Genomic DNA, 27,159 nt, shown 5'->3' with positions numbered 1-27,159 from the left:
ACTCACCACTGCAAATTGTTGCTATTAAGGTTTTTCTAAAAATCGTTTTTATACATTGTGTAGTTTATATCCATCCCAGTGTTCCTGTCGAGATAAATGAACTTCATAATCATTTAAATCCTCTTCTTTCTCATATCTTTTTATTAAGAGACTTTAATGATCGCCATCGGGATGACGCTGTCAACCCTCGTAATCTTTTAATTGTTTCTTTAATTGAGGGTTTAAATTCTGGAGACGTGACCCACTTCCATAGTCAAACTGATACTTTTACAACAATAGATCTCTCTCTCTCTCTCTCTCTCTCTCTCTCTCTCTCTCTCTCTCTCTCTCTCTCTCTCTCTCTCTCTCTCTACCTCTATTTTTTTTTCTTGATTTCAACTGCCAGGAGGAGGCAGTAGACACCTGCCGAAACGATAATTACTCCCAGTGAGGTCTAAAGCACTGTTCAGGGGGTGCTGTGAACTTATCATTAAACCCAGCTGTGACCTCACTGAACGTTTCCCTTTGTGTCTCAGAACACAAGGGGGCAGTCACAGCCTGCCCTCTAAAGACAACTCTCTTCCTCCACACAAAACTACAAGCACCTAATAACACACACACCCTTCACTCAAAAATTTTAAAATCATCATGGCGACTCCTACACCAGCCTCGGAGTCCACATCTGGGGAGAGGACCATAAATGTCCCCAGGTCGGACTGCCTTTCTGTCGACGAGCCTAAGTGTCTTGACACCCCCCTCAACTTTTTCTTCATTAACTTCTGCAACATTCGCGGCCTAAGATCTAATTTTCAATCTGTAGAACACCACCTCTCTTCTTCTAAACCTCATCTTCTTTTCCTCACTGAAACTCAGGTGTCTGAGGCAACTGACAGTAGCCCTTTTTCTGTTCCCTCCTACTTTCTCTATCCTCATTTTCGATCCAAAGCTGGATGTTGCGTTTATGTGCGAAATGACTTAACCTGCTCTCGTGCCCACGCTCTTGAATCTTCCGAGTTTTCCACCATCTGGCTACGACTACAGAGTCATTCTCATACTAAATTCGTCTGTGCTGTATACCTCTCTCCTAACTCCTCTGACTATAAGAAATTCTTTGACTACTTAACTTCCAAAGTGGAGCACATTCTGACCCTCTTCCCTTTTGCAGAGATCTCCATTCTTGGAGACTTCAATGTTCACCACCAGCTTTGGCTTTCCTCTCCCTTCACTGACCATCCTGGTGAACTAGCCTACGACTTTGCTATCCTCCATGACATAGAGCAATTGGTGCAACACCCTACTCGTATTCCTGACCGTCTTGGAGATACGCCCAACATTCTTGACCTTTTCCTGACCTCTAATCCTTCTGCTTATGTTGTCACCCTTTCTTCTCCGTTGGGCTCCTCCGATCACAATCTTTATCTTGTCCTATCACTCCAATCCCTCCTCAGGATCCCCCTAAGCGAAGGTGCCTCTGGCGTTTTGCCTCTGCTAGTTGGGGGGACCTGAGGAGGTATTTTGCTGATTTTCCCTGAAATGGCTACTGCTTCCGTGTCAGAGACCCGTCTTTGTGTGCTGAACGCATAACAGAGGTGATAGTCTCTGGCATGGAGGCGTACATTCCTCACTCTTTTTCTCGTCCTAAACCTTCTAAACCTTGGTTTAACACAGCTTGTTCTCGTGCTATACATGATAGAGAGGTGGCCCACAAAAGGTACTTAAGCCTTCCATCACCAGAATCTCATGCACTTTATATTTCTGCCCGGAACCATGCCAATTCTGTTCTCCAACTAGCCAAAAACTCCCTCATTAACAGAAAATGTCAAAACCTTTCAAGATCTAACTCCCCTCGAGATTTCTGGCATCTAGCAAAAAATATCTCCAATAACTTTGCTTCTTCTTCTTTCCCTCCTCTACTTCAACCAATGGCACTACTGCTATCACATCTATTTCTAAAGCTGAACTCTTTGCTCAAACCTTTGCTAAAAACTCAACCTTGGACGATTCTGGGCTTGTTCCTCCCTCTCCTCCACCCTCTGACTACTTCATGCCACCTATTAAAATTCTTCGCAATGATGTTTTCCATGCCCTCGCTAGCCTAAACCCTCGGAAGGCTTATGGACCTGATGGGGTCCCTCCTATTGTTCTCCGAAACTGTGCCTCCGTGCTTGCACCTTGCCTAGTCAAACTCTTTCAGCTCTGTCTGTCAACATCTACCTTTCCTTCTTGCTGGAAGTTTGCCTACATTCAAACTATTCCTAAAAAGGGTGACCGCTCTAATCCCTCAAACTACCGTCCTATTGCTTTAATTTCCTGCTTATCTAAAGTTTTTTAATCTATCCTCAACAGGAAGATTCTTAAACATCTATCACTTCACAACCTTCTATCTGATCGCCAGTATGGGTTCCGTCAAGGCCGCTCTACTGGTGATCTTCTGGCTTTCCTTACTGAGTTTTGGTCATCCTCTTTTAGAGATTTTGGTGAAACTTTTGCTGTTGCCTTGGACATATCAAAAGCCTTTGATAGAGTCTGGCAAAAAGCTTTGATTTCCAAACTACCCTCCTACGGTTTCTATCCTTCTCTCTGTAACTTCATCTCAAGTTTCCTTTCTGACCGTTCTATTGCTGCTGTGGTAGACGGTCACTGTTCTTCTCCTAAATCTATTAACAGTGGTGTTCCTCAGGGTCCTGTCCTGTCACCCACTGTCTTCTTATTATTCATTAATGATCTTCTAAACCAAACTTCTTGTCCTATCCACTCCTACGCTGATGATACCACCCTGCACTTTTCCACGTCTTTTCATAGACGTCCAACCCTTCAGGAGGTAAACATATCACGCAGGGATGCCACAGAATGCCTGACTTCTGATCTTTCTAAAATTTCTGATTGGGGCAGAGCAAACTTGGTATTGTTCAATGCCTCAAAAACTCAATTCCTCCATCTATCAACTCGACACAACCTTCCAGACAATTATCCTCTCTTCTTCAATGACAGTCAACTGTCCCCCTCTTCTACACATCCTCGGTCTGTCCTTTACTTATAATCTGAACTGGAAACTTCACATCTCATCTCTAGTTAAAACAGCTTCTATGAAGTTAGGTGTTCTGAGACGTCTCCGCCAGTTTTTCTCACCCCCCCAGCTGCTAACTCTGTACAAGGGCCTTATACGTCCATGTATGGAGTATGCTTCACATGTCCGGGGGGGTTCCACTCATACTGCTCTTCTAGACAGGGTGGAATCAAAAGCTTTTCGTCTCATCAACTCCTCTCCTCTAACTGACTGTCTTCAGCCTCTCTCCCACCGCCGCAATGTTGCATATCTAGCTGTTTTCTACCCTATTTTCATGCTAACTGCTTTTCTGATCTTGCTAACTGCATGCCTCCCCTCCTTCCGCGGCCTCGCTGCACAAGACTTTCTTCTTTCTCTCACCCCTATTCTGTCCACCTCTCTAACGCAAGAGTTAACCAGTATTCTCAATCATTCATCCCTTTCTCTGGTAAACTCTGGAACTCCCTGCCTGCTTCTGTATTTCCACCTTCCTATGACTTGAATTCCTTCAAGAGGGAGGTTTCAAGACACTTATCCACTAATTTTTGACCACTGCTTTGACCCTTTTATGGGACTGGCATTTCAGTGGGCATTTTTTTTATTAGATTTTTGTTGCCCTTGGCCAGTATCCTTCCTACATAAAAAAAAAAAAAATTGGAAAGTTTTACCGGACATATATGGTAGCAATCACTTCTCGATATTATTTGAGTCAACTGAATCTGCACCACAGTCATTTCCTCACCGGTAGGGTCTGGATAAGGGGAGATTATACAAGGGCGACCTGGATTTTTTTTTTTTTTTAGTATATTTTTCTGCATTTTACTGTTTTTTTTTTCTTTTTGTATATGCAATATTGTGATATTTATTTATTTATTTATTTATTTATTAAATAAATTAAAGCGCAAAATCATGAGTCGTTTAAGTACCTATGTACAAAACCAATCAGTAACTAAAGGAAACTAAGTCTGCTTTTTCCATATAACCTGAAGTATGTCATGTTGATTTCAAGTTCCTAGTTGTAATAGGTAAAGTACACTAAATCCTTCAATTATATAGCTTGATTTCTCAAAATGGCGGGTTTTGCACAAAATTACCTCCTTTGCACTTGATGTTACACATGTATTACCAATTGCAGCTTATGAAAGTATGAGAGAAGAATAATTCATACCCTCTAAATTGTGGCTTGAAGTTAATTTTGATTTTTGGATTTTTTTTTATTTTCTCATTGAACTTTAAAAGAATATTTTCATTATTGTATTAAAAAAAATAGAGGGTAGGATTTATTCTTCTATCCTTTCTCATTAAAATGCTCTTTGAATGAAAGAAACTGGTCAATAAATAAGGGAAGAGATACAAATTAAATATAAGGAATTTAACATGTGATTCGCGACTTTACAATCCCTCCATAATTATATAAGTCGGATTGGCAGCTATTCATAAAACCTGGTACCCCTGCTCTGACAGTACATGAGATAGGAAACTGTGATAAGCCTGCAACATACTTCACTGATGTCTTACACTCGGCTGCTCCTCAATCCATCCCAAAGACATCTGGTCATTTTCCTAAACGTCCTGTTCCCTAGTGGAATGCAGATTGTACAGCCGCCATTCGAGAAAAGCGTGCTGCCTTTTCCCGCCTTCGACGACATCATGGGGACGTCTACTGCTTGGAAGTTTTTCGGCGAGTGCGTGCCCGTGCGCGTTACACCTTAAAGACTGCTCAGCGTGAGTCTTGGAAGAGTTATATCTCTTCCATAACACTACGCGCTCCACTCACCGAGATCTTCAACAGAGTCCACAAAATATGTTGGAAGTACTTTGCACCTCCCCTCCACCTGTTTTATCCTATGATTGGGGGAAAGTGGCAGACCCAAACACAGTTACCGATCTGTTTTCTGAGCATTTTACAGAAAGGATCCAAGTACACCTATAGCATTTCATCGTCGACATTTAGAATCTGGTGGCGTCAATCTTGCCTCCCCTGGAGGAGAGTCTTATATTATCCCATTTTCTCGGTCTTTGTCCCAGTGCCATAACTCATCCATGTGTCCTGACGACATCCCATATTCCTTTTTGGCCACATGTCTGATGAATCTTTTACCTTTTTACTTGACCTCTATAACTTTATTTGAAATACCAGTAATTTTCTATCTTCTTGGGGTGTGGCTATAATTATCCCCATTACAAAGCCTGGAAAAGATCAAGAGCTAACGGCCAGTTATCGCTCCATTTCTTTAACTTCACGATTTTGGAAGTTGCTGGAAAATATGGTGAATATCAGGCTTATGTGGTACTTGGAGAGGCAAATGTGTCCGTTTAGTATGGTTTCCGGAAAATGCGATTGTAACGCTCCTTTTTATTATTTCTGTGTTTCTTTGAGTCTCCCCAATAATTGTTTTCTTTTGTAGCTTGCGGTGAAGAGGAGGATAATAGCGGTAATTAAAGGTTTAGTGATTATATATAAAAAAAAATATATTTATAAGGCGTGTATTCGTGGGAGTGATTTAGAAGTCTTGAAACATTTGTTATAAATAGCCTTTACTTATTTCAACTGTGGTTTTCTCTTATCAGTGGTAATACGAATAATAGGATTACATCATGTTGCGTCAGCCTACCAGTAACTCATAAGGTGTCATTCCCTAGCTTATAAAATATGTTAGTAATTTAGAATTCAATTATTAACTTCAACTAATGTCCAGCCTATATGCTCACCTTGCTAGCCAATTATTCCTGCATTTTTATTTAAACTCACGGTTCAGTAAAATTATTTGTGAAAGAAGAGAGAGAGAGAACTAGCTAAGGTTCCAATAACTTCAGAGGCCTGGGGGTGGGTGTTGAGGGGGAGACCACAGAATGGCGTCTCCCTTCCCTCTGGCAACAGGTGGGTCTCGTAGCTCTGAAATATTTGATTTTTCTTTTATTTAGAAGTGAATATTACTGTGTTCATGTTTATTATTCATGTCTCTAGTGAAGATATAGTGACTGTACGTGTTGACAGAATGGCGTCTCCCTTCCCTCTGGCAACAGATAAAATAGCCGGTGTTGGTCCCACGTGGAGACAGGCCACAGAGTCTTGGGAAAGTGTTAGCCATGTAATGTTTCTTTAGTCAAATATAGTCTACTGTGAATGTGTTGTGAGCAATATTATTGCCGTAGAGAAGTGATGGATGAAGGCTGTGACGCTATTTAGGGATATAACGGTGCCCAGAATCAATGGTACTCTTGAGGAGTTATAAAAGTAATTATTTTCTTGTGTATTCGTAGTGTTAAGTAACGGAGTATAAGTGTATATGCCATACCAGAATTTCAAGTGCCCTTTTTTTTTTTTTTTTTTTTTTTTTCTAGATTAACCACTCGATAAAGTGTCATAGTGGGTCAGTCAACCCAAAGAATCCCATCAGTATTATTCATTTAATTATTTTTTTGCTATTTTTATATTTTTCGTTCCTCATAATAAAGCCACACTGTAGGTACTGTGTGATAATTAACCTCTCCCTACCCTCTGGCCATGACGATGAAGGCGAGAACCATTACCAATCAAAAATGTTTTTTTTTTTTTCTTGTGTGTGTGCGTGCTTCACCTCTTCTCTCTTCCTCTTCTTTTTTCTTCTTCACCGTGAAGATCTTTGCCTCGTCTCATTAGAGCTCTGATCGGACCGGTGAGGAGGAGGGAGGAGGGGGGAACCGGAGGGGGGTGTGGCATTACACTGGTGGCAACGGTGGGATTCGCTGTAGTCTTGGCCAGTCGTATTGGGAAAGACAGAGTACTGACAGTTGGGTAATATTGGGTCAAGTAATCTTCAAAGTGGCTGTTGTAGGTCATAGCCAGGTACCACGTAGGTTTGATGTGGAAGTGGAGAATTCAGAAGTAAGGATATATCGTGCAGGAGGAGCAAGAGCTAGGAATTTCTTTAATGACGAGAGATTGAATCACGTCTTGGCATGGAGACATGACCTCACTTTCCTCTGGTTAGGAAGCAACGACATCAATCCTAATACACAACCTCGTGAATTAACAGATACAATTCTGAACATTGGCAAAGAAATTGAACGAAATTGCGGTTCGAAGGTTATTTTGGTAGAAATATAAAATAGACAGTATCTATCTAGCAGACCAGTAATTCCGAATGAACGCTATAAAAAGATGAAACGTGCAGTGAATGCCGCTTTGCTTAAAAGTAAACAGTTCTTGTGTATCAATTTTAACAGTTTTGTGTTTACCCTTGGAAGAGATGGAGTACATTTCGAAACCAGTGCCAAGGCTCAAATTCAACAAAAGTTGGCTATGAATATTAGCAAAGCCAAAGCTCGTCTATTTGGCCCTGTACACTAAAGTTCAACATGGATCGCATAGAGTCACTAATAGATATGGAGGAGAATGAAGAATACGGTGGAGTTAGATGGGAAAATCCAGAGCAGGGAGAATCAGAGGTCAATGCCAATCAGGTAATGATAGATACAATGAAGTTTATGGTGGCTAAACTTGAAAATATGTCAATGAGAATTGATGGATTGGAGGACTCGCTGAGTAGGGCAGTTTCCCCAGAGGGAGGAGGTACTCCAGCCGTTCTTTCAAACAGTCAATTGCAAGTTCAAACCTCACTCCCTAGTCATTCCATGCCATTAGCCCCAGTCATGACAAGTACCCCTGCGAAGTCAACCTCAGAGGTTAGAGTCAAGCCGAGTGACATTAAGATCTTAGAGTTGGACGAATTGCAACGTTTAAACTCAGCGGCACGGTTACAGATGTTTTTCGAGTCGGTTGAGCGGTGCGCAAGTAATTCAGACGCTAGACTGGAAGTGGTTAAGTCGCGAGTTGATGGGGACTTGGCGGTTATGATTCACACAGCGCAAAGACAAGGAGAAGTAAAGGTATGGGAGGACTGTAAGACATACCTAACCAAAGAGTTTGGCGTGGACCTGAATTTTGATCAAGCTTGGAGACAGAGTGACTCTTTTCACTATGATTGGCTAGAAAACTCTCAATCCTTTGTTCACAAGTTCAAATGTCACTATGCAGCTATCCGAGGGACATTTCATGGTGAAATTCTACCTGATCGAGACAAGCTTCTCAAACGTAAGTTATTGCAGAGATTCCCCAAAAGCAGTAAAAATCTTCTTGAGACGTTCATGGATGACAATATTCCCCTGAACAAATTCCTTGGACATGTAGAAAATGAACGGATCTTGCTAATGCAAAAACATGCGTCAGTCAATTCAGTTCCTAATCATCCTGGGGAGGATACTTCTCGTTCTTGCACTCGCAGTAACTCGCAGAGTTTAGCCAGTATCCAATCAGATATTTCCTCTCCCCAGTCTGAAAATAATTTGTCAAAAATTGCTGCTAAACTAGATCAGTTGCAACAACAAATAAGTAGGTCATGTGTCTCCAAAGCACCTTCGTCACCTCACAAATTCTGTGCATTTTGCCAAACTGAAACTCATTCCCTGAGAGATTGTTGGAGGAAACCAGAAAGGGGACACTGTTTCGATTGTAGGAGATACGGCTGCCGTCGGGGTAATCCCACATGCCCGGGAAAAACCCCACGGACACCTTCAGTTCCCCAGAAAAATGATGGGAGAACAAGTGCCCTTCCCAAGAAATCCCAATCAGTCCGTAACACACAATTGACAGAAGGAACACCCAACGTATCAGTCGGTGATTCTACTCAATGACTAGGCCAAGAAGATCTATCACCTGTAGTCAACCTCATAGTTAGTGGTAAACTCTGTTCTGCGTTACTCGACACAGGTAGTTGTGTAACCCTAATCCGGCGAAGTACGGTACGTAGGCTGAGTCTTGAAGTAGATAAATCCAGGTGTTTGCCATCATTAACAGCGGTAAATGGAGATCCGTTAAAAGTTCTTGGGATGGTAAAAGTTGAAATTCATGTGGGAGATCAAGAAGTGTGCAAACAGTGGATTTCAATAGTGCCAGATTCATACCTCCAAAGAGATTTGTTGCTAGGTTGTGATGTTATTCAGCGGTCAAGCTTAACTTGGAATCCGCGGGAGATGATGCTTTGGGGAGGAACCTCATATTCTGTTTCTCATGTCCGTAAGACTCGAGTTTGTGTAGGAAGGGTTTGCCAATCTCTTCCCATGAGCGTTCAATGTGAAGAGAAGAGCCGAGTTCAGCTCAAAGATATGGTTCATCTGAAGCCCCACCAGGGTAAAGTAATTCAAGTTGAGGTTGATGAACACTCGGGATCGAGTCTGTTGGTATATCCTCAATCTCGACATTCTTCTCAAACCTGCCCGTTGTTAGTAGAAGTCAGTGAAACCCAAACCATTCCCGTACTTGTAGACAATTTGTCCAAGGTACATAAGTTCCTAAAGACAGGTACAGTATTGGCCTATTATGAGAAATATTCTGGTCCAGTCGAGGATACATCCTCACAAGTGTGCCACACCCGTATTGAGAATGAGTTGGAACCTCAGAATGATGTGGTAGAAGGAAATGGTACCCGAGCAGAACGTTTGCAGAGACTCATTAATCAACAGAATTGGGCTCACCTCGCGAATGATCAACAAAAACAATTGTCCAATGTAGTGTTATCACATGAGAAGCTGTTCATGTTAGAAAAGAAGGACATAGGCACCATCTCGGGTGAACCTGCCCACATTGCCGTGTCCGACCCAAACCCTTGCCAATCTCCTATGTACCGTTATCCTGAACATGATAAGATGTTAGTATCTCAAATGCTAGTGGAGATGGAGGAGAGAGGTGTGATTGAGCCTTCGAGTGCAGCATGGCTGTCTCCAATTGTCCTCGTGAACAAACCTGATGGGAGTAAGAGAATGTGTTTGGATTTTAGACAGGTGAACGAACGGCTAGCTGCGGATCTTTACCCATTACCTCGGCTTGAGGATTTGGTCAATGTCGCGGCAGGTCAACAGTACTATGCCACACTAGATTTAAAGGATGCATACTTCCAGATAGTCTTGGATGAGGAAAGCCGAGATCTAACAACTTTCTCTGATGGAATATCACTGTATCGTTTCCGTCGGTTACCGTTCGGACTGAGTTGCGCACCCGCAATCTTTTCTCGCAAGATGGCCGAAATCTTGACGCCTTTGTTGCGTGAGGGATGGGTCAAAAACTATCTAGACGATATCATTCTATGTGCCGAGAACTTCGACCAGCTAATGGAAAGATTGGGTAGACTGTTCGCCTTGTTAGAGGAGAAAGGTATCAAGCTGAATCTGACTAAGTGCGACTTGGTGAAGCAGGAGGTGAAATTTCTAGGTCACCGAGTTTCTAAGGATGGAAGTACTCCTGATCAGAAAAATCTAGAAGCAATTAGAGAACAAGCTCCACCTAAAAATGTCAAGCAAGCTAGAAGATTTATTGGCATGTGTGGGTTTTATCGGAAATTTGTACCCAATTTTTCAAAGATAGCCATGCCTCTCACAAATCTCATGAAAGGGGATGTAAAGTTCAGTTGGACGGATGAATGTCAGGTTGCATTCGAGGCTCTCAAAACAAAACTTATGTCAACGCCCATTTTGGCTAGTTATCAACCTGAACTTCCTCTGGTCTTAGTCACAGATGCTAGCGATGAGTGCGTAGGAGCGGTACTGCACCAAGTTCAACCTGATAAAAGTGTCCGACCTCTAGGTTACTATTCTAAGAAGATCAGTAAGTGCGAGCAGAAGTATTCAGTCACCGACAAAGAAGCGTTAGCTGTCGTGTTAGCTTGCCGTCATTTCCACCATTACCTTTGGGGAACCAACTTTGAGATTCAAACCGACCACCAACCGCTCACTACTATCTTCCGTAGGCGGACTAAGTCGCCCAGAGTAACTAGGTGGATGCTGGAAATGCGCGAGTATCACTTTCGCGTAAAGTATGTAAAGGGAAAAGATAATGTAGTGGCTGATCAGTTGTCGCGTCCTGTTAGGCTTATCACACATCAACCCAACGTTACCTGGTTAGGCCTAACCCGAGAGGAATTCATTAAAGGACAGCGCGAAGATCCAACTTGGAATGAACTCTTAGACTACTTGAAGGGTGGGGTGTTGCCAGGGCGAAAGATTGCTAAGGCAACCCTTGATCAGTTTGAAGTTCTGGATGGTGTGTTGCACTATGTTAGAGAGACCAAAGATGGCAGTCTAAATTACACTGTAGTAGTACCCCGACACCTAGTCAGAAAGGCACTAGAAGTTGCTCATGATCAATCAGGACATTTTGGGCAGTTCAAATCCATCAAGCAGGCAGAAGGGTTGTTTTATTGGCCTACTATTAAGTCGGATGTAATACAGTATCTTAAAGAGTGTCTAAACTGCCAAAAATTCAAACACAACCGAGGAATGTCACAGCCATACCGAGAGTTACCTATAGTGTCACAGCCATTGGAGAGGATTGCCATTGATCTCACTGACATGACCAACGGACAGGAAGGTCAAAGGTATATCCTCACCATCATAGATCACTTCTCTAGGTATGTAAAATTTTATCCTCTAAAAACAAAACATGCTCAGGGTATAGTAGCTAAGCTTTCCCAATACATCTCTGACTTTGGCCGGCCACTCTCCATCCTGTGTGACAATGCCTTGGAGTTCCCGGGACGAGAACTAAGAACCTGGGCTGGTCTTCATGGGATAGAACTGCTCTACACCACTCCCTATCACCCCCAGTCAAACGGACTCATCGAGAGAATGCACCGGACCCTGAAGACCGTGCTGTCCCAAATGTACAAGGGTTACCCTTTAAGGTGGCCCGCCCTTCTCAGTGAATGTCAGGCACACATGAATCTGGCAGTACATAGCAGCACAGGGGTCTCTCCATATGTAGCATTCTTCGCAAGACAGCCACCTCGTTTCGTCACGGCGCCTCTCCTGACGGTGCAGTCTGAAGATAGTGACGTTCAGCAACTTAAGCGCATGATTAAAGACGCTAGTGTGACGTCACAGAGGAGGTACCGTGCAGTGGCGAACAGAAAACGACGGGATGAAAAGGTCTCAGTTGGGTCCTTGGTGTGGGTGAAATCAGAAACTCCGTTGCCTGGTACCTCTACCAAATTGAATGCTAAGTGGAAAGGACCATATCGAGTGAGTGAGGTAATCAGGAACGGTCAACTGTATGTAGTGGAGGACCCCTATTCTGGGAAGTTAGTACAAAGAGCAGCAGAAAAGGTGAAACTGTATGTGAGCCGGAGTGAAATTATTCCGGAGTTGGAGGAGAACTATTCAGACGGATGTGTTCAGGAGGAGGAGGAGGAGGATCAAGACCTCCCTCCCCGCCGCCGTCGACCTCCCAGACGTCTTATTGAGGAGTGCTAATGTGATGCACGAACTGAGGGTTAGGAATGAAGTGAGTTAAGAGCAGGAAATCCTCATCCATCACAAGTGTTCGAAGGTCAGTGACACTGTCTCAGCCACAAATAGAGTGGGGCATTTTGGGAAAGTCGTCCCCAAATTCTCGTCGTGTCAAAACAGTTCATACCAGATGGTAGCTTATGTGTTTCAGTTCGAGGAAGTGTACCCCATTCTTGTGGGCTTTAGTTCGAGAAGTGAGGTTTCCAGGGAACGTCGTACTTGGTTACTTCCTCCTCAAGTTACAGTCATCACCTCTAACGGGTCCTAAGTTTCCCTTGAGGACGTATTACCCCAGTCTTCGTTGTAGTAAGAGGAATGATTTGTGTGAATGTTGGCGAGTGTGTCGAATGCTGCGAATGTAATAGATTATTCCTTTTCTATGAGAATATAGAGAGTGATGGAGTTAGTCAGGTGACTTCTCCATAGATTACCCGTAGAGCAGAGGGTGACTGGGGTCCAAGTTCTCTTTTCCTGTAAGTATTCTGTATGTGAAAGGTGTTGGTACAATTTCCTACGGGAAGAAATGTACGAGTCAGGTGACTCAAGGGTAAGTGGTTGAGTCAGTGTCAGCTGTTTAGTAGACCTTATGTATGGATAGGATAGGGAAAGTGTATAGGTAGGATTTTGCATGTATTCTTCACCGTGAGTTTAACTCTGGGAGAATGGGCGTGTGTAGCGCTCCTTTTTATTATTTCTGTGTTTCTTTGAGTCTCCCCAATAATTGTTTTCTTTTGTAGCTTGCGGTGAAGAGGAGGATAATAGCGGTAATTAAAGGTTTAGTGATTATATATAAAAAAAATATATTTATAAGGCGTGTATTCGTGGGAGTGATTTAGAAGTCTTGAAACATTTGTTATAAATAGCCTTTACTTATTTCAACTGTGGTTTTCTCTAATCAGTGGTAATACGAATAATAGGATTACATCATGTTGCGTCAGCCTACCAGTAACTCATAAGGTGTCATTCCCTAGCTTATAAAATATGTTAGTAATTTAGAATTCAATTATTAACTTCAACTAATGTCCAGCCTATATGCTCACCTTGCTAGCCAATTATTCCTGCATTTTTATTTAAACTCACGGTTCAGTAAAATTATTTGTGAAAGAAGAGAGAGAGAGAACTAGCTAAGGTTCCAATAACTTCAGAGGCCTGGGGGTGGGTGTTGAGGGGGAGACCACAGAATGGCGTCTCCCTTCCCTCTGGCAACAGGTGGGTCTCGTAGCTCTGAAATATTTGATTTTTCTTTTATTTAGAAGTGAATATTACTGTGTTCATGTTTATTATTCATGTCTCTAGTGAAGATATAGTGACTATACGTGTTGACAGAATGGCGTCTTCCTTCCCTCTGGCAACAGATAAAATAGCCGGTGTTGGTCCCACGTGGAGACAGGCCACAGAGTCTTGGGAAAGTGTTAGCCATGTAATGTTTCTTTAGTCAAATATAGTCTACTGTGAATGTGTTGTGAGCAATATTATTGCCGTAGAGAAGTGATGGATGAAGGCTGTGACGCTATTTAGGGATATAACGGTGCCCAGAATCAATGGTACTCTTGAGGAGTTATAAAAGTAATTATTTTCTTGTGTATTCGTAGTGTTAAGTAACGGAGTATAAGTGTATATGCCATACCAGAATTTCAAGTGCCCTTTTTTTTTTTTTTTTTTTTTTTCTAGATTAACCACTCGATAAAGTGTCATAGTGGGTCAGTCAACCCAAAGAATCCCATCAGTATTATTCATTTAATTATTTTTTTGCTATTTTTATATTTTTCGTTCCTCATAATAAAGCCACACTGTAGGTACTGTGTAATAATTAACCTCTCCCTACCCTCTGGCCATGACGATGAAGGCGAGAACCATTACCAATCAAAAATTTTTTTTTTTTTTCTTGTGTGTGTGCGTGCTTCACCTCTTCTCTCTTCCTCTTCTTTTTTCTTCTTCACCGTGAAGATCTTTGCCTCGTCTTATTAGAGCTCTGATCGGACCGGTGAGGAGGAGGGAGGAGGGGGGAACCGGAGGGGGGGTGGCATTACACGATCTACGACTGATGCTTTATTATCTATAGAATATTCTATTTGTAAGGTATTTGCTAGTAAGCAACACCATGTCACAGTCTCTTTTGGTTTAGAGAAAGGTTGCAACAGCCTGGCGCCATGGCATTTTACTAAGTTTGTTCGAGTTAGGTCTCCGTGGCCGATACCCTATTTTTATAGAAAAATTTTTATCTCGTCGTTTTTTTTCGCGTATAGGTTGGTGGTGATCTGTCACGAGTTCGCCCAGTTGAAAATGGCGTGCCAAAAGGAAGTAAACTCAGTGTCACACTTTTCGCTGTCATTGGTGTACTTCCGGAAGGAGTTCTTGGTAGCTTGTATGTCGATGACTTGTCTATCTCCCTTTTTGCAGCCTGGATGCCATTGATTGAGAGGAAACTGCAGGTGGGACTCAATAGGATTTCTCAGTGGACCGCAACTCGGGAATTTCGTTTCTCGGTTATGAAGACTGTGGTCATACATTTTTGCCGCCTTCGTGGTGCTCACCCTGACCCAGACTCGCATCTATATGAGAGAAGAATCTTTTGTGTGGAGGAAACTCGTTTCCTGGGACTCATATTCGACAGTCACCTAACTTAGGTACCCCACCTTCGTTATATTAAGGTAGCATGCATGAAGCCGCTGTCACTTCTAAGAGTTTTGGCTCATACATTTTGGGGCTCTGACAGACAGACACTCCTAGCCTTGCACCGAACTCTTATTCTTTCTAAACTGGAGTACAATTGTGAAATTTATTCGTCTGCTACTGAGGCTCGACTCCGAGTGTTGGAATTGGTGCACCACACTAGTATTTGCCTGGCAACTATCCCCAATCCTAGCTTACTTGTGGATGCTGGTTTCCTGCCATTGGAACTACGCCGTCAGTCTCTAGTAATGAGGTGTTGGTATCGAATCCATCCCCAAGTTGTCACTTGTACAACAGTTTCTCATGATGCACGTTCTCCTTTATATGATGTTCACCCTAGTTTTCCTAAGCCTTTTGGATAATGGGTCAGATCTGCCATGACCGAGTTCGATATACTCTCCATCTCCATTTGCCCCCACCGCCTATCAAGAGTTGGGTACTGGCAGTTTTCGCGGGTATCGATCTACCGTCCTGTTGTTAATGACACTGTGCGTCTCATCCTTTATTTTTGGAACACTTTGACACACGCTGGCTCCGTCTTTGTCTACATGATTCAAAGTCTGATGCAGGAGTGGGATATAATGTTATATTCCCTTCCATCTCTTGGGGCAGTAGCCTTCCGAGGGTTGCCTCTGTTTTTAAGGTAAAGTTTTCTGCCATTATTCTTGTCATAGATTTTTTTTTTTTTCCTTACCGGTTTCAAGTTTTACTATTTTTAGTTACTCCCATATCGCGTTTACTGCCTTGAAGCATCTTGCTCTCTCTCTACCCTAATTTTATGTGTTTTAGAGTGGATCCACCTGCTTCAGCGCAGAGGATATCACTCGCACATGTGGGAGTTCATGGGAATGAGAAGGCCAATAGGTTGGTTAAAGAGGCTACAACTCGGATTCCTCATTCCACCGCCATTCCCTTTCATGATTTATACTCCAGTTTAAGGGTGGTAGTTCTTGCCAGCTGGCAGGGCAGGTGATAGGATGTGGTTGCCTCCACTATGATGACGTATGGCCATGTGCAGGAGCGCCGCTCACACATTGCATTGGCCCGTCTCCGTACGGGTCACACACGCCTCACTTATGGTTACCTCATGTCCCAGGAAATCCAACCATTTTGTGATGACTTCTTAGTTCCTCTTACTGTGAGACACTTTCTAGTGGAGTGCCCTAGTACGGTGGAGCTGCAGGAGCGATTTTCCGCTGTTGCATGAAGATAGGAGGTCGTTAATTTTATGGAGAAGGCTGCTCTTCTAAACAAACTATACATTACCTATCAACTATTCTTATTTTATTTCTTTTATCAGCAATACAGTACCGGGCAAAAATTTATCTTTGCAGTGGAAGAATATAGCGACAAATGAAGAAGATGCATAACGAACAACGTTTTTGGGGCCTGTGTCAGTGGGGTCAGTGTCTTGGGCACGTAACGAACAATGCCAGATATCTGGGTCAGTGGGATCTAACAAACACCACCAGATATCTGGATCAGGGCCGTCAGTACCTTAGCTACGAAACGAACAACGCCAGACACAGTGGTCTGGGTCATTGGGTTCATTAAATGTCCTTGTGCTGGAGCGCCGTTCAGAGACTGCAATGACCCATCTCCGAACGGGTTACATGCGCCTTACGCACCCCACACACGGTTACTTATGTCCAAGGAAACGCAACCATTTTGTGATGACTGCTTGATTCCCCTTACGGTGCAACATTTCATGGTGCAATGTCCCAGTCTGGTGGAGTGTCCCAGTCTGTGGGAGCGATACCTTTTTTGTTCTCGTGGTGTCGATAGGACTTTCCAGGAAGCGCTGCTCATGTTTGTGGAGAAGGCTGGCCTTTTAAACAAATTATAGCTTCCCATTTATATACCTTTATTTTAAAATATTTTACTAGTAATATCCTTGCACAGGGAGAACCTAGAAGCAAGTGAAGAAAGAAGAAATATAACGAACAACTCTGGGTCAATGGGGTCAGCGTCTTGGGCACATAACGAACAACGCCAAATACCTGGGTCAGTGGGGTCAGTGTCTTTAAGACGTAACGAACAACGCCAAATATTTGGGTTAATGGGGTCAGTGTCTTGGAGACGTAACGAACAATGCCAGATATCTGGGTCAGTGTATTGGGTACGGAGCGAGCAACGCCAGACACACTGGCCTAAGTCGGTGGAGACAGTGCCCCTCACTTTAAATCAAATTGAATGAATTAATACATTAAAATACCAGCCCTCTCATTTTTATCACTTGAAGTTTTGATGGTTCATCAGATTTTCTTTTTTAAGTTTACTTTTTTTTAGTGGTCTTTTCAACATTTTTACCAAACCGATATTAATATTTTTATCAGCAATCTTTGTTGTTTTTAAAGTTTTGTAGCGGAGCCATATGACCGCGATGTTACGGTCAATCAATCCTCGTAAAGCTTATAGACCTGTTGAGATCCCTCATATTGTTCTTGGGGTCAATACCACCTCATTAATAAATTAATGCATTAAAATACCAACCTCCATTTTTAGCACTTTAGTTTGCTTCATCCCATTTTTTTTTTTCTTATTCACGTTATTTTTTTTTATTCATTTTTATTATTATTCTTTTTTTTTTTTTTTTTTTTTACATGTTACAGTTACAAGTTACAAGTTTCCTTTTTGACCGCTCTATTGTTGCTGTGGTAGACGGTCACTGTTCTTCCAACACTGCTAGCAGAAGTGTTTCTTAGGGTTTTGTCACGTCATTTACTCTCTTCCTATAATTTAACAATGATCTAAAATTAAACTTCTTGTCCTATCCGTTCTTACGCTAATGATACTATCTTGAATTTTTACGCGTCTTTTCATAGACGTCTAACTCTTCAGGAATTAAACACTTCACGCAAGGTAGTCAAAGAAAGCCTGACCTCTGATCTAAAATTTCTGATTGTGCCTATTGTTCAATGCCTCAAAAACTCGATTCCTCCATCTATTACCTAGGCACAACCAGATAACCATCCCCTCTTTATTAATGACACTCAAATATCCTCCTCTTCTCCAGGGTCTGTCCTTTTTAATCTAAACTGGAAACTTTACATCTCACCTCTTGCTAAAATAGAATCTATGAAATTAGGCCTTTTGAGTCGTCTCCGGCACTCTTTCTCATATCGTCCCACAGCTGCTAACTCTGTACAGAGGCCTTATCCGCCCATGTATGGAGTATGCTTCACATGTACGGGGGCTCCATTTATACCGCTCTTTTACACGGTGGAATCAAAAGCATTTCGTCTCATCAATTCCTCTCCTCTCCTCTTAAGCCTCTCTTTCCTTGCCACATTGTTGCATCTCTTGTTATTTTCTACCGCTATTTTCGCTTTAACTAGTCTTATTTTGCTAACTGCATGTCCTCCCTTACCTTGGCCTCGATGCAGAAGACTTTTCTACTTTCTCACCCCTATTTTTTTCCCCATCTCTAATTTACATAATTATTTTCATTATCATTACTTTTTTTTCATTATTATCAGTGTAGTAATCACATGTATTGTGACATCAAATACTATGTAATTTTTATGATGCTAATTATTATTATCATTATTATTATTATTATTATTATTATTATTATTATTATTATTATTATTATTATTTTTATTATTATTATTATTATTATTATTATTATTATTATTATTATTATTGTTTTTGTTGTTGTTGTTGTTGTTGATGTTGTTGTTATTATTATTATTATTATTATTATTATTATTATTATTATTATTATTATTATTTCGTATTTCCCATATGTATATGGAGTCACGGTTTCTTATCAACCTGTTCCACTCTCTCTCTTGTTTAAGTCATCCTCTCCACTGAGGTCCTCTCTCAAGTCTTTCCGTATACAGTCATCCCATCGTGTTTGTGATCCCCCTCTTCCTCTTACTCCTTCCACCTGTAACTCCATCATCATCATCATCTACCAATCGAAATCCATTATTATTATTATTATTATTATTATTATTATTATTATTATTATTATTATTATTATTATTATTATTTCTATCATCATCATCATCATTATGATTATTATCAGTATTGGCTACGATAAATAACAATAATAATAATAATAATAATAATAATAATAATAATAATAATAATAATAATAATAATAAAATACTACTAATAAAATACTAATAATACAAGTAGCATTAGCAGTAATATTATGTAGCAGTAGTAGTAGTAGTAGTAGTAGTAGTAGAGCTAGTTATCCATTTGGTTATGTTCTCGAGGGCCATCAATGAGTTTGTAATTACATACTGCCAAGAGTGAAGATGTTAGCCTTTGAAGTTTAGTAGTTTCATCAACCATAACAATTATAGTACCCAGCTGATCTGTTGTTAATTCGTGGACCACCTAAGATCACCTCTGCCACGAGTTTATTGTATGCCAAAAGTTTTTTACATGGTTATTGTAACCCAAATCAAATTCAACCCAGGTGTGCTGTGGGAGCCAAGGAAGGATTCTGCTCGAATGATGGCCGCCACGTGGCTCCTCATGTCTTTCATCTTGGGTGCTGTGTACCGATCCAACTTGAAGGCCATGCTCATTATTCCTAAAGTGAACCTCCCCTTCGATAACCTCGACGAACTCTATACATCTGGCATCACCCTCGGCGTTGTTGAGGCAACAAGTATGCATCTTGACATAATTGTAAGTAGTACATTACTATAATCGTACATATGTTAATTGCTAAACCATTTAAATAAGAAATCAGTTTCACAACAGTACACTTTATTTCCTTGGATAACACTATGTAAGAAAATTTAACTTTTGTCTTGTTCTTGCCCCCTGGCCATAATTTTCCAGTTATTTCCATCTAAACAAAATAGAAAAAGTTATTTTGGTCCTTTTTTTTTTTAAATGGTTAGAACAATTAATTTACATATTTGCTTTATTCCATCATAATATGGGTTACTATTTGTTTTCATGTCACGTAAAGACCTTTGGAAAATCTGTTTCTTATCTAGTTCCTTTTGAAATGTTACAAATAAATTAAATCAATGAAAGAAAAATATAGTGTTCTAAAGATTTGTTTTATTTAATTTTAATTTTAATTTAATTACTTTCACCAGATCTAGCAAGAAATGTATCATATTTAGGAGAATTTGCTTACATCTCAGAAATCTCAAATCTTCCAGACACTTTTAGAAGTTTACATTTTAGTACATTATATTCAATGTAAACATTTCCAGAATATTCTAGAACTTTCTAGAATACAGTAGAAATATGTAAAAGTATCAAGAATTTTCTAAAATCAACAAGAATTTTCTAGAATTATTCAGAATATTCCAAAATAGGTTAAAGAATATTGTAGAAGAATTGAAAACATTCTGAAACACATTCTTAAAAGACTAAGAATATTCTAGAGTAGTGCTTGACAATATAAAAGTAGGACCACCAATCAGTTATGATTTGGTTGCCTGAGAAGACACATCACAAGAGATCAAATGGCATCAAGAGGCTGCAATCATTCTCCAGATGCATTCTGCTACAGATGCATTACACAATACATACATTCTCCAGCTACATTCTGTGGTCAATTCATCAAGGCAAGAGCAAAGTTCTCTATGACAGCATCTGAAAAAATGTAGGAAGCTTACATAGCATATTTTGCTGTGCCACTTGGAGACCAAGACAAGACCTGGGCATCTCATTTTGCTTGTGAGCACTGTAAGAGAACACTAAAAGGTAAAATAGCTTTTAGTTTTTCAAGAGTAAAATCCAAGAATTACGAATAAAAATACCATAAGTTTAACATAAACTCATATTGTTGTTCTTTACAGGATGGTATAGAGGAGAAAACAGAGCCATGAAATTTGCTATTCCTAGAATATGGCGTGAGCCTACTGGTCACTCAACTGACTGCTTTTTCACCACGGTAGATCCTTCCAAACGCCGATCTGGGAAAAATGCACCTGTTGTTTTCTATCCAGACCACCATCTTTCATTCCAGCACTAGCTAAGCTTTTAGAGGCGAAGGTGAAAGCTGGTATCTTCATTGGACCATAAGTAAGGAAAATTATGGAGTGCTCAGAATTTCTACAGAAGCTCACAGAAAAGGAGAAAAAAAAGCTTGGGAGTGTTTCATTGCTGTAGCACAGGGCTTTTTTGGCAGCAACAAGGCTGATAACTATATTGAGTTGGTTGAAGCTTTAGTGAAAAAGTATGGTGAGATGGGCTGCAGAATGTCTTTAAAAGTCTATATCCTAGATGCTCACCTCGACAACTTCAAGGAGAATATGGGGAATTCAGAGAATTCAGAGGAACAAAGGTGCTTCCACCAAGATATAATGAATTTTGAACAGATATCATGGATCCTTCAATAAAAACATGATGGGAGACTACATTTGGGGACTCATACATGAAAGCGATTTGTTGTATTCACACAAATCAAGAAAAACTTCATTTTTAATCCTAAAAATTTGTTTCCAAGTTTTAAAATAAATGTTTGTCGGCTGTTTGTCGGCTTTTTGTCACGCCAGTGGCAAGAACATTTGATTTAAAGTAGCGTGATATAAGTAGGCTTAAAAAAAAGTTTAAATCAAGTCCATATATACAATTCATTTACACCAACAAGATTTCACTCGTTACGGGGTATTTTAGTATAACGTGGTAGTGATGGGTCTCTGATTACTGGAGAGACTAACAATACGTCACTGTTTTGTTATCAGTGAAACAGTGACATTACTTCACTTAGTTTTAGAGTTTGTGGAGAGTTTGTGCACACACTCACAGCAGAGTTCAGCGGAGATATACCTGTTTGCTTGCTTGTTTGGTAGCACTACTCCTGCCGCACGGCCAGCCTGCTGCTGTCTCGGGAAGGTGCCGCCGGCAACAGCAGTGGATGTAGACATATCGTCAGCACTTCGTGATCAGTCTGTGCTAGGTGGCGACATCTCAATAGATATAAAACAATGAAAAATTTTCACCATGCAAGTTTCCTACACTACATGAATAAAAATCCTACCTATTCCTATCTTACCAATTATTATCTATCTATTGGTATATCGATCGGTCACCTGCCTCGAGCGTCCTCACAAGAAGCAAGTCTAGAGACATGTACCTATCCATGTCATACACTGTTGTCATGGCCTATTTCCTGTAGAGAGACTCTGGCCCTAAGGAATTTATTCAAAATCGAAATCCAACGTTATGAGAAGAGGTATAATGAAGGAAGGATAATGAGTATGAGGCTCTAAGTAGAAAGCTAGAGAATCGTGGACAGCTATTTTTAACTCAGATAAATTTGCAAAAGATAGTTGAGAAATAGAGTTGGTGACATACTTTACAGTGGAAATATTAATTTCCACTGTACTACTGTGACTACTCAGAGAAATTTGCAAAAGATAGTTGAGAAATAGAGTTGGTGACATACTTTACAGTGGAAATATTAATTTCCACTGTACTACTGTGACTACTCAGAATGAGTAGTCATCTTGGAAGAAGTTAAGGAGCACATTTTTGGTATGAAAAAGTGTCTTGACGCTGTGGAAGAGTGACGATCATTCGCACATTTGACAGAGACTGACATGGGTTCAGAAAAGAAGTAATGACGACCCATGAAGCTTTTATGAAATTAAGATGTTGGAGCTAAATGGGAATATGGACACAGAGACGAACTCCTCGAAACGACCTTATGTATCAGTGATAGCTCGCACAATTCGGTTTTCGTTAATGGTACAAAGGCAAAAGTTGAAAACCGACAAAAATAAAGGCCTACTTGTTCGTTTTTTTAATCAAAAAGATCGTTAGGATCTCCGATAGAGTATTGCAGACCGTCAGAATCTTCGAGAACGGGTGACCGCGGGAAGTTTAAAGTTAGGATGGTAGTATTTACCTTAAAAGGGAACGGTTCAATGTGATAAGCATTGTAGACCCTATGTGATCGAAAAGGAACATATACCACAATTTTATCTGAAACGAGCATGGAACTAAGGAGTGGGTAGTAATGAAGGAAATTTGCTCCAGTAAATATAGGTATAAGGGAAGAAAAGTTACCCTATGCCAAAGTTAAGACGTGCAATAAATTCTTAACAGGCAAAAACGAAAAGTTACTCTACCACGGGAAGCATCTACCACATTCCTGAGAATTAATTAATTAGGATGCATGATATAGGTAACAGGTTTCTAAAGCAGAAAGTAGTAAAGAAACTTTGTGAAAAGCATACTGCTCGTGTAACCTAGCAAAAGTTTCACTAAGGGAAGTCCGAAATTGGTTAGTGTAAGTAAGGAAGGTATGTATGTTATGGTTCAAGCGTTCAATATTCTTGCAATTTAATTAAACCATTTTATCTGTTGACATAGTTGTTGCAACCAATTCGGTATAACGATTCTGCAAGTCATTTACATCGCTATCTAAAGCAGTTCCGAAAAGCATGCGAGATAGTTGTCCAATTCCATCTACCAGCCCTCTCTTGCAGCGTTGAGCAGACGTAAGGGTCTCATAATTATTCAGAGCATCCAAAACAGTATCTTTTACAATCTTAAGTATGTCACCAAGTAAAAGTTTGAGACTGTTAGAATATTGGCTATGAAAATGTTCGTTTCCCAAGTCATTTACGGAAACTGCCAGTTGCTCTAATAATTCCAACATTTATTTATTTATTTATTTATTTATTTATTTATTTATTTATTTATTTTTCTATTATTATTATTATTATTATATTTATTTTTTTTACTTCAATCAAGTCGGTGTATAGATATCTGACCCATGAGTAGTCTTCCACCAAGGACACTTGGCCAATAAAGGCCGTAAGAGCCCCTGGTCCTAGGTGGCCTGGGTCTCCGTCTCGAAGAGAGGGGAAGACGAAGAGGAGTATGGCAAACATCTATGAAACACGCGAAAAGGAATTTTTAAGCAAGTTGGTTTGTACGATTTTGAAGATTGTAGTTATGGGTATGTGTAGGAGAATCAAGACACACAGCTTGCGCAAGGGAAGTAGCTTTGTCTAAATTCACGCTCACCTTAGTTTTGCTCTGTTTGTCTGTCATTATGCACCACTTCTACCTTATTAGACACTGGGTCAAAAACTTTAAATTTATTGACATGGAGGCGTTTAAGTACTAGACGAGGCCCTTCAAATTTAGGAGATAATTTAGAACGTTTCTCGGGGACCTGAATCATTATTGAGTCACCTGGTTGTAGCTCTACTGTAGAAGCATGTTTATGTTTTTCACAGTCATGGCTGTTTTTGACTCTTGAAGTCGTTTTTTCACCTCCCTATGGATGTTTGAAAAAAAAATGAAAATGAACCTTTCCATAGTCATCCACATTATATACAGGAGATTGAGGTTTTTCGAGGAGATCGTACGGGAGCCTCAACTCTTGTCCATACACAATATAATGAGGAGTATATCCTGTTAACTCAACAAACGCTGCCATTCATACAGAAGGCAACATGTGGTAACCAAGCTTCCCAAGTGTCTAACAAATTTCCTACCACTGGTTTCTATTGGAATGTTCTACCAACTCATTGCTCGCAGGGTGGTGAGTTGTTATATATGTGTGTATTATGTTATACTGATCGCTTATTTCTGATAGTAATGCGTTGCGAAACTCAATTCCGTTATCAGTTAGTAAAACTCGAGGTTTTGAGTAAACCAAGAATAATTTGCCAACAAGGGCGTGAGCAATGGCAGCTGCAGGAGGTACAAATTCCTATGGAATTAAAATTTGTGTTACTGGGTAACGCTTATCCTGCCAGTAGCGGCAAGGGAAGCCATCCTTGTTGAGTAAAAACTGTGAAATAGATATTTTTAATGTAGGAAGACTGACCTTATCCCCTGATTCAAGGTGATGAACAATTTTACACCATACATCATGTTGGCGTTGAGCAGTTGTCAGTTCCTGTATTACCAAATTTCTGATTGGTGGTGTCTGGTGTGTTATTGATCCTACAGGTACGTTTCGAGAAAGTGAATCAACCACTCTGTTGGCTCTACCTGGCACATACTTAATAATTGGGCTAAATTATTGGATAGCTACATCCCAACGAGCGAGTCTACCTGAGAGTTTTCTACTCTCGAAAAGTCTTGTGACAGCTGTATGATCAGTATAAATGGTTACTGAATATCCAGATATTATATCTTTGAAAGTTTTTAAAGCCCAAACGATAGCGAGGAGGCAGTAGACACCTGCCAAAACGATAATTACTCCCAGTGAGGTCTAAAGCACTGTTCGGGGGGTGCTGTGAACTTATCATTAAAAACAGCTGTGACCTCACTGAACGTTTCCCTTTGTGTCTCACAACACAAGGGGGCAGTCACAGCCTTCCCTCTAAAGACAACTCTCTTCCTCCACACATAACTACAAGCACCTAATAACACACACACCCTTCACTCAAAAAATTTAAAATCATCATGGCGACTCCTACACCAGCCTCGGAGTCCCCATCTGGGGAGGGGACCATAAATGTCACCAGGTCGGACTGCCTTTCTGTTGACGACCTTAAGTGTCTTGACACCCCCTCAACTTTTTCTTCATTAACTTCTGCACCATTCGCGGTCTAAGATCTAATTATTAATCTGTAGAACACCACTTCTCCTCTTCTAAACCTCATCTTCTTTTCCTCACTAAAACTCAGGTGTCTGAGGCAACTGACAGTAGCCCCTTTTCTGTTCCCTCCTACTTTCTCTATCCTCATTTTCGATCCAATGCTGGATGCTGCGTTTATGTGCGCAATGACTTAACCTGCTCTCGTGCCCACGCTCTTGAATCTTCCGAGTTTTCCACCATCAGGCCACGACTACAGAGTCACTCTCATACTAAATTTATATGTGCTGTATACCTCTCACCTAACTCCTCTGATTATAAGAAATTCTTTGACTACTTAACTTCCAAAGTGGAGCACATTCTGACCCTCTTCCCTTTTGCAGAGATCTCCATTCTTGGAGACTTCAATGTTCACCACCAGCTTTGGCTTTCCTCTCCCTTCACTGACCATCCTGGTGAACTAGCCTACAACTTTGCTATCCTCCATGACCTAGAGCAATTGGTGCAACACCCTACTCGTATTCCTGACCGTCTTGGAGATACGCCCAACATTCTTGACCTTTTCCTGACCTCTAATCCTTCTGCTTATGCTGTCACCCTTTCTTCTCCGTTGGGCTCCTCCGATCACAAGCTCATATCTTTATCTTGTCCTACCGTTCTAATCCCTCCTCAGGATCCCCCTAAGCGAAGGTGCCTCTGGCGTTTTGCCTCTGCTAGTTGGGGGGACCTGAGGAGGTATTCTGCTGATTTTCCTTGGAATGACTACTGCTTCTGTGTCAGAGACCCGTCTTTGTGTGCTGAGCGCATAACAGAGGTGATAGTGTCTGGCATGGAGGCGTACATTCCTCATCGTAGATGTGTACAACCTTCCAGACAACTATCCCCTCTTCTTCAATGATATTCAACTGTCCCCCTCTTCTACACTGAATATCCTCGGTCTGTCCTTTACTTATAATCTGAACTGGAAACTTCACATCTCATCTCTAGCTAAAACAGCTTCAATGAAGTTAGACGTTCTGAGACATCTCCGCCAGTTTTTCTCACCCCCCTAGCTGCTAACTCTGTACAAGGGCCTTATCCGTCCATGTATGGAGTATGCTTCACATGTCTAGGGGGGTTCCACTCATACTGCTCTTCTAGACAGGGTGGAATCGAAAGCTTTTCGTCTCATCAACTCCTCTCCTCTAACTGACTGTCTTCAGCCACTCTCTCACCGCCGCAATGTTGCATATCTAGCTGTCTTCTACCTCTATTTTCATGCTAACTGCTCTTCTGATCTTGCTAAATGCATGCCTCCCCTCCTTCCACGGCCTCGCTGCACAAGACTTTCTTCTTTCTCTCACCCTTATTCTGTCCACCTCTCTAACGCAAGAGTTAACCAGTATTCTCAATCATTCATCCCTTTCTCTGGTAAACTCTGGAACTCCCTGCCTGCTTCTGTATTTCCACCTTCCTATGACTTGAATTCCTTAAAGAGGGAGGTTTCAAGACGCTTATTCATCAATTTTTGACCACTGCTTTGACCCTTTTATGGGACTGGCATTTCAGTGGGCATTTTTTTAAATCAGATTTTTGTTGCCCTTGGCCAGTGTCCTTCCTACATAAAAAAAAAAAAAAAAAGCGAGAGTTTCCTGATGAGTCACAG

General features: G+C 41.0%; 1 protein-coding gene across 1 annotated transcript in view; it reads left to right on the top strand.

Moving 5' to 3' along the window:
• LOC135091596 (glutamate receptor ionotropic, kainate glr-3-like) overlaps positions 1 to 27,159 on the top strand; it is a 143,077-nt gene that overhangs the window by 74,139 nt on the left and 41,779 nt on the right. Inside the window, exon 6 of the mRNA XM_063989351.1 lies at positions 19,458 to 19,672. Coding sequence (XP_063845421.1) covers positions 19,458 to 19,672 — 215 coding nt within the window. The remainder of the gene's footprint in view (positions 1 to 19,457; positions 19,673 to 27,159) is intronic.

The sequence above is a fragment of the Scylla paramamosain genome, chromosome 38, assembly GCF_035594125.1.
Source record: "Scylla paramamosain isolate STU-SP2022 chromosome 38, ASM3559412v1, whole genome shotgun sequence".
NCBI classification, from domain to species: Eukaryota; Metazoa; Arthropoda; class Malacostraca; order Decapoda; family Portunidae; genus Scylla; species Scylla paramamosain.
The sequence above is the reverse complement of the archived record's forward strand: the minus strand, read 5'-3'. Positions and strand labels throughout refer to the sequence as shown.